The 15,386-nt window shown below is 39.2% G+C and overlaps 1 protein-coding gene across 5 annotated transcripts in view; it reads left to right on the top strand.

The window, feature by feature from the left end:
* The window catches only part of LOC132784871 (cadherin-86C), a 34,998-nt gene that overhangs the window by 2,237 nt on the left and 17,375 nt on the right, over nucleotides 1-15,386 (top strand). For 4 of the 5 annotated variants that reach the window (XR_009632289.1, XR_009632290.1, XM_060790760.1 and 1 more), the window contains exon 2: nucleotides 3,404-3,725. Coding sequence is in view for 3 of the 5 variants with exons in the window: in XM_060790760.1 (XP_060646743.1) it covers nucleotides 3,443-3,725 (283 nt within the window). In the remaining 2 variants the exon portion in view is untranslated. Of the gene's footprint in view, nucleotides 1-3,403; nucleotides 3,726-9,492; nucleotides 10,389-15,386 lie in introns of those variants that run through there. The other variant, XM_060790762.1, reaches the window with a different exon arrangement.

The raw sequence follows: 15,386 nt of genomic DNA on the forward strand, positions 1-15,386 counted from the left end.
GCCATGGCGAGAGATCAAGTATTTATAGCCACACGCAGATGACAATTAAGTGTATGGTTACAGGGTATAATTAGCGTATAAATAAAACAGAAATTCTTGAAATAAATGCATCCTCATAAGTCGAGACTATGCAAATACATAGAGTAAGTATGCTTATGCATTTCTCTGTGTATGTGTGGCGATTATTCTTTTAGTTCTGCGACGCGACTCGAGTTAAAACAAGATTGCGAACAAAATGCAAATGAAATATGCGCTAACATTAAGAGCGAAATTACAATATCAAAAGGAGTGCAGCGAACCACTGTGCTGGCCATTTCCTGGCTTCGCCTAGCCTGACTGGCGTTTGAACCGGTTTGCTGTGGTTTGGTGGTGCTTACAATTAGCGGCTATTTAAATTGCCGCACATGAGCCGCTATTAATTACTAAAATGATGGGACCCAAGCTAGACCTGAAGCTCTCTCTCTTCTAGCCAAAGCCAAAGCCGAACCCAAAAGCGAACGCGAACGCAAAACTCCTCGAGAGTCGAAGTTGCGGTAGCACTCGAAGCTCATGCTTCATGAAGGAAAAGTTGTTTCCTACGACTTTTTTAGAATACACGAAGTTGGTGTAACCGTTAAGCGGAAACTTAAATGCATCTTGCGTAACAAAAGTAGCAATAATATCTCAAATAGAATGGGAGCCACATTAAACTGCGTAAATCGTATTTTATTGCTCTATTTAAGCAATGCCAAAAACAAAGTCAGGCAGGTGAATTCGAGAGAAACGTAATTAATTTGTAAAGCTTGGCTGAAACACTTTCTTTAACGAGCTCAGCTGCAATATAAATTCAATTTAAATTAACCTACAATCGATTTGAAATGATTGGTAAAAAGAATTATATACAGGGATCTTGTATAATTTATGTATTTTCTATGTTATGTGATTACCTCAGGAAGTTGCCACTAAACATGCTTAATTGAAGTATAGTTAAATCATGAGTACTTGAATGCCTTTTGTTGAATTAAAGTTGTCAGATCGACTGATTGCATAGCTGGCACTCAGCGCTTTTTGCTGCTTTTCCCATGCCATGACACTGGACCATTTCACGTTTATGGCCAGCAAAGAGAAGAGTGAGAGAGAGTGAGTGAGTGAATGAGAGAGCAAGCGAATACAGCCTCTAAATGTCGAACGAAGTCAGCGATAAATTCAGCTTCTTGATTAGCTGTTAGGGCAATAAATCCATCGGTTCACACCGCCACAAATAATTGCCGACAAAGCGACATCCTCTCCTTAACTTTAACAACAACAACTAAACGGGGAGTCTAAGACTAAAGTCTGTCGATTCAACTATACCACATTTAACATTTGAGTTTGAGTTTGAGTTTGAGCATTCGCATTCGCCGCAACTTCGGCTGAATAAGAATGTATTCTAGACAATATTTTATCAAGACTGACATTTCCTCGTGTAGCTCCTCCGATTATGGGTTGGGTACCGGACCGCGATGTGATGCGGTTCGGTTCGGTCCGGTCCTCTTTTCTTTTTCCCTCCCCCCTCTCCGAGTGGCTAATGCTGCCCATGTGTATTCATTGCCAGCATTGATGTTGACGTTGACGTATCTTACCTGATATCGGCTTGCAAAAAGCATACGCTCTTGCTTGACCATTGCCATTCCAATCCTAAAGACGCGACAACAACAACAATGTTGAAGACGACGACAACAACGTCAACGGCGGCAACAGAAATCTTTTCTTTAGTCGTTTTTTTTTTCGTTTTCGTGTACATTTATTTTAGCTAATTTGGCCAATTGTTTTAGTGTGAACATTTTAGCCAGAAGCGTCGTCGTCACATGCAATCTAAATTTATATATTTTCAAGAAGCACTTTTTGGCAACTTGTTTTGATCTGCTATCCTTCAAGATAGAATCTATGTTGAAAACAAAAAACTGAAAAAAACAAATAAACAAAATATACTTTTGGGTAAATAAAGCAACTAATAAATTCTTGCTTAGCGTGACGTCACACATAACAAGAGAACGAAACAAAAAAGTTCTTTGTTGTGTGTTTGCTTGCTGCTGCACAGTGGGTTGACATGCCATTGTTTTGCTCAATCCTTTGGAGCGCAGTTTGTCATGTCGCTGTCAGAAGTACAAGTACTGCGAGTTGTGTTCCTTTTTGTTTTCGTTTTTGTAGTGTAACCTGTTGTCAATTTTTCGTATGCACTTTTATTGTATGTTCGTGTTAACTGATCTGTCTGTCCGTCTGTCTGTCTGTCCGCGTGTCAGTCAGACAGTTCGTCTGGCTGTTAAATATTTGACATGTGGATAGAATAGCGAAAGTTTGGCAAACAATGCAAAAGCATTCATGTTGTCGAATGCTGAAAGACTCTAGTCAAATTTAATTGCTTGTTAAATGAAGCGTCAAATAATTCCTCAATCAATGCGGCGACTTGTAAACAAACTATAATTGATCAATATCCATAGTTCACAGAGATCGATTAAATATTTGGCGAAAGAGAAAGTCGTGCAACAGAGTCACACACACACACACACACATATAGTTGGCAACAAACAGTTAGCTAGTCCTGGCCCAATCATCCCCAGTTTGGGGGCCCACTTGGCTTATAGGCAAACATGGGCTCATTGACAGAATATTGACAGAAGCTATTTCACTTTTCGGGGCGTCGTCGGACTCCCACTATGACAGACGTGTTGCCTTTTCCCGTTGCCGTTGCCTTTGCTGTTGCAACTTACCAACACATGCGTATGACTGAGAGAGAGAGAGAATGAGAGCGGGAGAGAGAGAGAGAAAGAGAAGTCGAGCAGGGTTTCCGTTAGTGCCAAAACTTTTGACTGCAATTCAATAAACAAACGGGATCATTAAATATTTTGCTCGTTTTTCGCAGCACGTTAAGACGTCTCGTCTTTTGGTTGTGTGTCGGTCGCTCAGTCGGTCGCTCGGTTGGTTGGTTGTTGTCTAATGTCTAATGCAATGTTGAGGCCCAAATGCAAATGGAAATTAATAAGCGAAACCCGGACAAAATTCGGCAGGAGCGTTCTCAAGAAACGAAAATGAAAGAAAGTTCCGCGTGGGCTCTGCCGATGACTCTATATACGATGTGCCATAAGTCTCTCAGCGTCGAAGGTGTTTAAATGAATGTTGCCAGGATACAGGTGCCAGGTGAAGCCATTTTGTTATTTTTATTTACTTTGACAGTCAGCACGTGAAACGCAAAGCAAACGCTGCGGCACCGCCATCGCAACACGTCGCAGCACTCCACAAATCCGAGAGTCGACTCTCCAAAATCGTTCTATGAGTGCGAGTGTGAGTGAGTGTGTGTGTGTTTTCTGTGAGAGCATGTGTGTAACAAAATTTTACAATAAGCCCCAAAAATAGTCATTTCAATTCGCGTTCTTCTGTTCGTCAGTGTCGATTGTCGGGTGTTTTACGCGTCGGTCAGCCACGGATGTTTGCAGCACTCAAATGTGAATTCAGTTCGCAGAAAAAAACGCCTCGTCGCCTACTCGTCAATGGAACATTAATACAACACGCGGAACGCAATGAAGCCATTCACAAACTACAATTACAACTTCTCACCGGGTGGCCAAAGTTCAATTGCCAGGATTCCCATGCGTCGTCGTGTCCACCTGCCTCGCAAGTCCATCGACTCGTAATCATAATCATAACAACTCCGAGTTCAACACAGCACCAAAAACAGAAATCCAAGCAGAAGCAGAAGCAGCTCTATGGTAAGCTAATATTTTGCATACTTATTTACTTATGAGTTGTTGGCACTTCCTTAATCATAAACTCATCTTATGTTAATAGCGTGCATGACATACTTTATTTACATAGTTGGCATGTAGACACATTAGTTAAGTTGTATATATATAAACACATGCATATATATCCTTACATGACAATTTTCGGCAAGTGTGGCAGGTTCGTGTTCAGCTGACTGTTTTGTGACCCAGCCAAATTATCGCCTATGTTAAATAAAGTGAATGTGGTAATTTCAACAACTTTGCCAAGATTCTCAGCATTCTTTTCTCACTATTCAGGAAGACACTTTAAGCACGCGAGGGGAAGAAATACAGATAGAACTTTTATAAGTTATATATCCCTTGTTAGCGTTTGAAAATATATAATATATATTATAGTAATGTGCATGTTTAGGCCAGATATTCTGTAGAGATTTAGTATCTAAAATATGAAAAAGTAGTTAACAAATTACTATTCTCCACAACTTCCAAATCATATATAAAAGTACACTTGTTGCTAGGCATCTGGTAATCGTAATGCCTAAATTAAAAATGTTTGTAGCAATGTTAAATGATTTCATTTTAATAATCACGTTATTTGCCACACGCGGAAATAACGCATATCAAGCAAAGTAGTAAAAAGTAGCAAAAACAATTAATCAAATGAAATCTTGATAGGCAACAGCAAACATTCTTGAAGGTCCTTGTTTTATAACTTTTACACATTTATCAAAAATATATAATATTATAATTTTTTTCGGAGCCTTTCGATTTTTGAATGCTGCGTGTTATGGCAGCCTATAAATATGCATGACCCCAATTTATCAGCCGAATTCTTTATGAAAATATGGCCCAGTGGCATTTTATTATTATTATGTGTATGTGCACCGAAGGCACGCAAATCAAAGTGAAAGTACTCTCTCTCTCTCTCTCTCTCAGGTTGTTTTGTTATAAGTAAATGTCATTAAAGTTGAATCTGAGTTTTCAAAGAGCGACAGCGGTCAAATAGGATTGCGTGGACAAAAGAATAAAGTGAAGTCAAACAAGTAATAATTAAACATTCTGCTTGTGGCCCAATGGCCGCCATGGCCTATGCAAATGAAACCTCAACAAGTCACAACCCTCTGGCCAAAAGCCCGGAAACCCAAACACTTTAGCCAAGTTTTTGCCTGCAACTCAAACCAGGCGAAGCATATGGAAAAGTGCCTCACTATTTCAGCTGAGCTGTGGCCGGACACAAATGAATCCAAGTGTGAGTGTGTGAATGTATTTGAATGTAGTGGAAACCACAATTCGAATTCGTCACCGCAATATTTATACTCGGAACTTTATAACATGGTCGGCCTCCAGGCCAACGAATTCATACATATTTCTACTAGTTAATGGAAAGTCCAGTCCAGTCCAGTTGAGCTTATGTTATGACCACAAGTGGTAACCATGGTTCTAGCATTAACAGGCGAGAGCCACTGAGAGGTTAACTCACAACAATTGCCTCTTTGGGGTGTTTCGATTTCCCGAAAACATCCCGTTCACTTGTCCTTGTGCACATTCTTATTTAAATAATTACTACTACTATTTCTGTCAGGTGTTACTTAGAACTATCTACTGCACTCTAATACTAAACAACATTCTGTAGAATATCAACACCTATTTAGCATTTTATGGTTTCGAAGTCGCTTGTGTCCCAAACCCTTTGTGTTAGCCTTCGAGTTATTCTTGAGTTACCAATTAATTTGAATTTGTTGCAAGTAGTAAGTGAGGCCCAGGGCCATATTCCAAGCCAAGTTCCAGTGCACAACAGCTACGTGTTTATATTCCAGAGACTAGAAATACCTCTCTCCCTCTCTCTCTTTACTTCTCACTCACTCGTATGCAAATCAAATCCACGGTCCTTTAGACCTGGTCAAGACTTTGTGTTAACTTGCTTCTATTTTTTTGTATGCGGGCGTTTCTCAGTCTGGCATTCGCTGCCCAATAATAAAGTAACGTTTGCTCTTCCGTAACGTAATGAAATTATTTGTTAACATCAAATAAAAATATCGCAATGTTATAAAAGAAACATATTCGAAAAATTGGTGTACGCAAAGCATGTGTTCGGCTTTAAATCGAAAAATAACATAAAATGCAGATACGATTTTAAAATTTTATTGGGCGACGACAACAATTTCAAAGGTAGCTGCGTGTTTTATTGAATTGTTTAAAGTGCAAGTTAATCAATAAAATGTTTGGCTTTAGTTAAAGAAAACCGACATTCTTTAGTGTAAACCAAAAACTCGCTTTGTGTGAAAATAATAAATGTGCAACGTATGCGTAATATGAGTTTTCAGATGAGTAATAACATATACGATTATTAATGAACACATAACAACGCCTGCGAATATTAATGAAATATTTCCCCTTAATCACATTATAATTAACTCAACTACAACTTGATAAAGTTTATTAATTATGAATTGATAAATGTATGACCCATGGGACGTATGAGTAATAAGTGAATAAGTTTCGATTTTAGTTGAAGGCGATTGAACTTCATCGAATTGTATTTTGGTATAAGCAAACTTGTAATATTATTGACTGATAAATAAACACTAAGCTTCAAGCATTGCAATGCTTTGCTTAAATATTTTATTGGCAACTTCAAAAGTTCATCTCCGTCTTCATTTGCATCTTCACACTTTTGTCATTCCCTTCTAAATTAAACGAGTACTAAAACAGTTGGACCTGTGTAACCCAGATTCCGCTTAACAAGTCGCCTTTTTAATTGTTCTGTGTGTTAAATGCCGATAAGACGTGTATTCAAATCTATCAAAATGTCGGACCAGCCGAAATTACTTAGGTGCTGCTGTCTTCTCTCTTCGCTCCTCTTGACAGTAGGCTCTCGTTAGGTCCGTTTATGGCAAACACACATTAAATAAGTGAGTGAGTGTGAGTGTGTGAGCGGCCAAACAATACGTGCAATTAACCTAAATCTAAATAGACCTTTTCGGTTGCATGTAATTCGGCTAGATAACAAAATGTGGCATCCGAGCCTCACTTGTAACCCATTTGTTTGTGTACAGAACTCAACTGAACTGAACTAAGTCGAGCCATTCACTAATATTAGTTGCAGGAACTTAGAAAATGACGGCAATGCAGATATTTATATCTTTTTTTTTTGTTTTGGGAAAGGGTGTCAAAATTCAAAAATTTAAATTTGTAACCGCTGTTCGACGTCGACGGGGGCAAATCGCGTGATTTATGCCCTCTGGAGGTGTGTGGCAAGCATGCCATGCCATGCCAGGCATATTAACACGACATTGTTCAACACTATGTCTACCGAGGCAAACCGCAGTCAGAGTCAATAATCTACATACAAACACACACACACACACACACACACTGAGATATTCTTACTTGTAAAGTGTATGTGAAGTAAGTAGTCAAAGTTTAACCACTAAAAGGAAAGATAGTAGGGAGAAGCCGGATATACGTAGTTTCTTTTGATTGTTTGCTGTGTTATCACAATATCTAGACTAAGAATAGTTTAACTTACTTCGAATTCTGTGTTTAAACCTGTATTTTATGTGACTAGCAGATGCCCTTACCTTAACTATCTGCTCGTTTTATCGGTTTGAGGATAACGAGAAATCAAAGTCTAGCATTTGATTTGCTTATGCCATAAAAGACAGCAAACCATCTTTGGTTATTATCTCTTCTCCCTGTGACTTGTTACCCAATTTAGTCGATCCTTATTTGGCTCGATTATTGAAATGCTCACATTCCTTGCTCGCTGCCCATTAACTGCATTGAATATATGAATGTTATCATTCAACTATTCCATTATAGATATGCTGTCATCAATTATTTACAATGAGTCACAAAGGTCACCATGCAACGCAACACAAGGTGGGGGTGTGTATTTTTTGGGGGGTTTTTTTTATCAAGGTCAGGTCGTTAATATTTAGATTATTGTGACAATAGTCATAAAATGAATTTCGATTGAAACTGCGTTTAATTCAATAGACAATAACAGTCATTAGCTTCGATGTTTGCTGGGTGGGTTAAAGTTGTGTTTTGTGGACTGAGTTAAACAGGAGTCAGTTTATGGCCAAGGGACAGCCCGAGGTGATAACCAACGAAATTATAGCAAGGTATTGACTTAACATTAACTCAACTCATGCTCGACTAGCTAGTCACTGTCTGTGCCTCGGGACGTGACTAATGAAAACTGGGAAAGTATGTCACTAAGTGGACCTCCTCAGCTCTCGTTCGTCTACTACTAGATTTTTAGGTCTTGCCCAAAGTGAATTTTCTGGTTGCAATGGCTTTGCCAATATCTGTACAACATCAATTGAAAAGCTTTTTTTTTATTATTTTTTGGATTTGTTTAGTTCCTACTTCGTTTTTTTTTTATGTTTTTTTTTTGTATAGAGGTTAATATGAGAAATGAGTTCAACATCTGCGCGTTGTACTGGTTTGGGCTTGGGCCTCTGTAAACCCGTTTAGGTTGCCGCCCTCGTTGTGTGCCGTGCTCTGTACTCTGTGCTCTGTTGTGTTGTACTGTGTTGCTGTGCTCTGTGCTCAATGCTGCGGTGTTTTTCCTGTGTAGAAATAATCTTGCAGTCAGTTAACAGCGACAACGTAAATATTTTTGTGCAAATATCGAGCCACTGCATTAGATGCAGGCCAACAGATAAAAACGGCGGCAACAAAAAAAAACCAAAAACAATAACACTACGATCATGTACGAACATGCTGGAACATGTTCAAACTGCCAGGCTAACAGTAACCCAAAATCAAACAATAACTAAAGCATCCCTACGATTAACTTTTTTAATTACATTAGTAATTTTCTTTTGTTAGACATTATTCTACATAACACAAAGAGTGGGAGTGCTACAGCTGAGCGTGATCATACACAGGATACCCTGTAACTGTAATAAAAACTTGTATCTCTTAGTGAACCATTCGAGTTAGATACTTCAAGTTTTGCATACATCTATTAACATTTATTCAGTGGTCAATCAATCGATTAAAGTACTCAACCGATGTGCATCACTCAAAGGCTCGTCAACTAACTAGTTAGTTCCTCTGTAATCATCACAGTATTAAAAGCAGTTATTGCAGTTGCCTGATAAGATGATTGTACAACAGAAGAAGTAGTACTTTTGCATGTGTAGAAATAGTAATAGAAAAAACGTAATCTCTTCAAATAAGCAGGAATCCAGGAAATAATCAACGATCACAAGAGCTTTAACTGCATTGCTTCTGATAGAATTCAAAAAGTTGCAAGCTTAGTGTCAGACAAACTCTTATACAAATACGAGTATAAGAGATTAGCAAAGGCAAAGTAATTAACTAAAAATTAATAGAAAAGATATTCATAGCATATTACTGTTTACATATTCTACAAAAATCCTTCCCAACTTAATTCACTTACCTTTTGCTCAGATTGTCCGTTTGCGAAATTGTCTTAAGGTTGAACGGTCAAACGAAGAGAACAGAATGTTTACAACTGGCTGGCGAATGCTGCGCTCGATTATACAAAGAGCGCCGGCGAACGGCATTTAAAGAGAGCACAGAAACCGGCTTCCAGTAAGTGGATGTGCTTGTGTCTCTATCTGTGTGTGTGTGTGTGTACGTTCTCTCTGCCGATGGAGGTTCGGCTTAAGTGGCGCTCGACGGTCGACGGTCGGAGCTCAACGATCGGCGATCGCTCAGCTGCAGCTTTGGCGTCGTCTTTATGCTCGATTTACTTCCAGTACCATTTCAACAACGTCGCGCAGCACAACAATCTGATCGAAGTCGGGCACAAACACGACAAACGCCAAACACAAACAAAACAGATAATTCTGCATGTGTGTGTGTGTGTGTGTGTGAGAGAGTGTGGTGTATATTTAATGCATAACAAAACAGGCTCGGTACCTGCGAAGTAATTTAATCCGGAGGTGTGCGCTGTGCGAGATTACTTAAGCATTTATGTATATATAGATATTTATGTAAAAAAGGCGATTTTAGATTTGAATATATGAATATAAATCGTTGTCTGTGTCACACAAATGAAAGTGAATACTATTCAAATAACTGCTGCACACACAAAATGTGTTCGATAAATATTTGCGAAATGCAAAACTATAACAAACCGAACCTAAATGGTTGTTAACGACAGCGATATTTCCTGTTGTCATGTGCGTCGTCACAAAAAGATATTGATATCGCGGCGCTCACCGAAAACAAAAAACCTTAGAAAGAACTGCGAGACCTGAGAGTGTGGTCCCAAGTGATGTGACCGACTCTAATCCGATTTGTTTGATCTGACAACAAGGTCGACTGAAGTTCGCTGAACCGGTAAACAGGCAGGCAGGCTACCTGAGACGCTTGAGGATTGCACAAGAATTGAATATACATAAATAAATCATACGAGTGGTTTAGCCAAAGTCAAGTTTATGTGAAACTTTCAAATAATCAGAGCAAGTTTTGCTTCCTTGGTGGTTTTATGCATTTGACTGTAAGAAAAAGAAGACCACAAAAGAAACTGAATGGTTTTTTATCTCAAAAAATGCCGGAAACTTGATACTAAACGACAAAGGATGTTACAGAATGCCAAGGCAAGGGCACACCTGATCTGCTTTTGGATTTCTACATATTTAGCACATTTTTTACGCTTCAAAGGTACTTACTATAAACATTCTTTTTATTATTTGCTCTACTTGATCCACATTTTTTTTTGTGTTTATGACTTGTATGCATAATTTGTACAAACCATTAAACGAACTGGTGCCCAGAGGGCCAAGACCGCCTGGGATACAAATCCGGCACCATATTGCTTCAGCTTCCTTAATGACACGATCAATTAGCCACCTCTTGCCCAAGAGGTAGCAAAGGGTAGTCAATGGAATTTTTTTTAATAACAGATTGAAGTATGTGAGAAACTTGTAGTAGTTGGGGAAAGGGCTTGAGTATCCAGTTACGAAAAGGGAAAGATTGCTTTTCTCTTTTATCTTTTATGATATAGAACAAATTTTCACATGAAACAATTCTTGTAGATTGTAATCAAATACTTTTTTTCTGCTATTGTGCAGGAATTCAATTAAATTTCAAGAATGAAAAGTGGAATTGTTCATAAAGAATTTCGCGCAATCATTCGCAAACGATTCTTTAAACAATCAAAATCATTGTGCAAACGAAATATTTTTTTATTACTGTTTTTTTGCTTAGATTTTGATTGAAGAGAGTTAGATAAACCGAGTATTTAAAAGTCTATTATTTAATCCCACAAACACTCCATGGAAAATATAATTTCGTCAATGGTTATTTAATTGGGTAATTTCACGTAAATGAGCTGTGATTTTTTTGATGAAAGCATTGAGTAAACGAACCGTTTGAAAGTCTATATTTAAGTATTTTAGCGGTGGAAACCCACACACATGGCAAAAAAAAGAAAAAGAAAAAATTATACACCGATAGCGCCATATGGCAGTTGAAAGTTAAAATTACCGAGTTGATCTATGTAGGTTATGCAACGGCGCTTAGAGACGATGGATATATACTAAAACCTGATAGGCGGCTGGACAAGCAGCAAAGCAAAGCTGCAAATAAAATAAATAAAATAACTAAGCTAACTACTGCAAATAACTGTGAGTGTGTGTGTGTGTGTGTGTGCATCGAGTTAAAGTAAACAAAAACAACTCGAAATCGACCTTGTCTGACCCACTTTAGACGGCGCAGTGCCAAAACTGACAGCTGCGCGGCATTTTACAATTTATGTACGACGACGAAAAAAAAAAAAGTTACAAAGTTGCTGCGAGTATTTATACAATTGTTGCCGAGTATTTCTCTATTACTCCTCAACGAGTATTTTTTGTGGCAACAGCCAGGCAGCCAGCATATGCGTGTTGCGAGTGTTGCAAAAATATTTTGTTATTTTATTTTGTTTTGCTTTTGCCTTTGCTTTGGTTGCCAAAGCGAACAGAGCACCAAGTAAGTCCAAGTCCAAGACCAGGCCTGGGACCGTCGCGTTGCGTCGCGTCGCCTAAGTAGTCAACAACCGTTTCCAACGCACCGGTAACAAAAACAACAACAACCACAACAATCATAACAACTACAAGAGTAGCTATAGCATGCCACTAGTGCGGCAGCCTTTCTTGTTGAGAGCGCCTCATTTATAAAATTCGAAACGCCGCAGAGGGGTGCAATCACTTCACTCCACTCCACTCCAGTCGACGCGAGTCGAACTCGATAATGATTTATGCAACACTCGGAATCAAATACGATCTAAGAAACAAATTTGTTGTCATAAGCAAAAGATAAGCCCCAAAGGTGTTCACTCACATTTAGCTGGCCAACTACACACTCTTAAACTCTAGCATCGGAGGCGATAACTTATTTATTAATCGATGTATATACTACTGTCTCGGACGGAGGCACGGAGGCTAATGGCTGACCAGTTTTCTGAGAATGAATGGGGGCTACCGTCTAATAGGGCTAATTATGCTACTGCATGTATAGTTTGTAGTCACTATTTCGATCGCCACTTGTAGATAAACAATGCCTCTAGAGTTCGACATCGACTTCTACTTCTACTTCTTCTGCACTGCGACTCAGAATCTCAGCTTCTACTTGAACTTAATTAAAAAGCAGGATTGCTGCGCACGTTCGTTGCCTAAGTCTTCTGTTTTGTGTGCCGTGTAAGAAAATGGAACAAACGCGAACGCATGTAATGGAAACTCGTTCGGCCTTTAGGCATTTATACTCTGACTATTGCTTAACCGTTTTGTTTTTGTTTTTTTTGTGGTCGTAAAAGTGTCGTTCAACTGAACGTTGAAAATTAAAATTTCGAGTACGAACAAGCAGAGGCTAAATGAAGAACAATAACAGCGCAAAACTCACATCAAGACAATCATTAATGCCTGACGCCCACAATGTTGTTGACGTCGCCATCGCCATAGCTGTTGTTTGTCGCTGTCGTGGTCGAGATCGTCATCATCGTCGCCACTTTGGCAATATGGCTAAAAGGCAGTCCAAGCAGCCCAGCTTAGACATGGTAAAACTCAGCGCGTCGCATTCGCTCTGCCTCTGCCTCTGCCTGTGACTTTGGGTCTGGCTCCAAAACTGCGACTGCGTCTCCAACTCCAACTCCGGCATCGGCTTTGACTTCGACTTTGGCATCGCGACGTCGTCGGCTGAAGTGGAAATAAATTATTACGTTATTGAGGAGAGTAATTGCGACAGACAGACGCAGCGGCGAACCCTTAACCATGGCTGCAAATAGATTTTGCACAGCACTGAAAACTTCGTCCAGCATTCCTCCGCTCCCCTCCGTGTCCCCGCTTTGGGTCTTGAATGCTCACTTATGCCGCCTATGCATTCATCAGTCACACTCTTTGTTCGCTGCGTCCGTTCCATTCCGTTCCTTTTCTTCCCCCGCAATTGGCAATTTGCGAAACAGAAAACGCGCTTTTCATGTTATTGTTATTGTTATTGTTATAGACCTTCCTCTATATACTCTCGAATATATATGTAAAAATATATAAGTTGGGTTTAACCGGCATTGCCCGTGCATACAAATGAACTTCCGCCCACACGGCTGGAATAACTAAATCACTTTTATTATTTTTCTTGCTTTCCTTTAGTTGCAAAACTTTCTACATAAACGTACAACAAATTTATTGTTTAATTTGCATTTGCTGTCAATCGCATATAAATGCCATTTTCAAACATTTTTCCCATCTTAAGCAAATAAAACATATATCAAGAGAGCATTCCATCGAACCATCAATGCAGCAGTTAATGTGTACGTCAAAATTCTTGATGTTATCTGTAAGGCAATCGCATGCAAGTCACCACTTGAAGTTTTGAACGATAGAATACGCATCATAATGTAACTGGTCTTAGCTTGTTGGTTTGTTGGCTTGTTGGCCGATGTCATTTTTTAATTAAGCACATAAATTAAAGAGCCTCAGCCTTGGCTTTTCAACTCAGATCTAAGACTCCTGGGTCTAAGTCGCTAGTCTTTGCATTTTAGTGCATTTCCTTAAAGATAAAAGCACACATAAATTAAGCCAATTATTTTCATGCTTGCAATAACCATGCCAAGACCTGATACCAATAAAGTCGAGATTCAATTTGAGTACTCGGCCTCTGGCCATTGCGTCTCTTTTAACATGGCCAAATGCTGCTGCCCGCTGGCTATGAGTCTATGAATACACACACACACACATACACATGCGGCATATCCAGCTGGCTTGCTGCTCACTACTCACTTTTGGCCAGGTCCCCAGCACCAGGCAAAGCTGGGACGCATCGTCATTGCCGTTGGCAGTCCCACGCACATTTTTTATAACGCTCCTCGTCGTCGTCGTAGTCGTCGACGTAGTTGTTGTTGTTTGTGGCATGTCGTTGTTGCTGTAGTTGTTGTTGTTATTGCGTTCATTTGTGAGGCTTTTATTTACATTTTTATTTTTGCTGCATTTCATTAAAACTCGGCGGTCTGCAGCCCATTACGTATGCCACCTCCGATGCCAAGCAACGAATCGTAGAACCCAAAAGAACCTCGACAGCAATAGCAACAGCATGATAGACCAAAAAGACAGACAACTCTAAAGATGGCAGGGGGAGAACACAACACAGCAGACACAACAGTCTCGGTCTCAGTCTCAGTCTCAGAGTCAGGCGATGACGGCGTAGATGTTGAAGTCTGTTAATGCTTATCATGACGGTGATGATGAAGCCGACGTCGGCGGTTGGCACCGCAACTAATCAAGTGACTTTCCTGGCCGCTGGTCCAGCCCCCGTTGAGCTTGGGCTCAGCTTTAGATATTTCAGTTTTTTGGGATTGGGTATTGGGGTATCGGAAGTCCAGCGTGAAGATCTTGTGCATTGTTGTTTGTGCTCTTCATTTACAATCGACTGTAAATTGCAGGCCAAGCCAACAGCCAAAGCAACTGCACTGAAAAACATTGTTAATTATAAATACCGAAGTGCTGCGAACCGCATCGACTTCTTGTATATAGAAAGAGAAAGAATGAAAAAGAAAAATGAAAATTATTTTATCTGCCTCCACTTCGATTCGGGATTAACAATCTGTGGGAGCTGCCCAGCCCAGCTGCATCATCATGAAAAGCCAACTATTAATATACGAGTGTGCAGCGCTTGGCAGCATACAACATTGTATGCCACTTTATAAAGTGCATTTTTATTGGTATCAAGTTCACAACGCGAAAAGGGTCGAAGTCCCCTTTTCATTTAAGCGCAGCGGCACGTGTTCTATGCGTTCTCATAATATATTTGAATTGAACGCTGCTTAAGCCAAAATGCTCATATTTTATGACCACATATTTCATGTTTATTGAAACGGAGCTACTGAAATCGAATAAAATAAGACGATAAAATGCTGAATTACTAAAATATTCTACAGAGAACGAATAAATTCTTGGGGAAATTACTAAATACTATAAAAATTAAAATACTACAAGAAACTAAAATTATGGGAAAATACTAAATATTTAAAAATACTGTAGAAGACAAAACATTCTGAAAAATACTAAAATAAAAATACTGCAGAACACGAATAAATTCTGAGAAAAAAATTAAGTACTACAAACGTCAAAAACATTTTAGTAAAAATAAAAACTAAAAAATATTTTAAAAATACTATATAAGACGCATTCT

This window comes from Drosophila nasuta, chromosome 2R (genome assembly GCF_023558535.2).
Source record: "Drosophila nasuta strain 15112-1781.00 chromosome 2R, ASM2355853v1, whole genome shotgun sequence".
In the NCBI taxonomy this organism is placed as follows: Eukaryota; Metazoa; Arthropoda; class Insecta; order Diptera; family Drosophilidae; genus Drosophila; species Drosophila nasuta.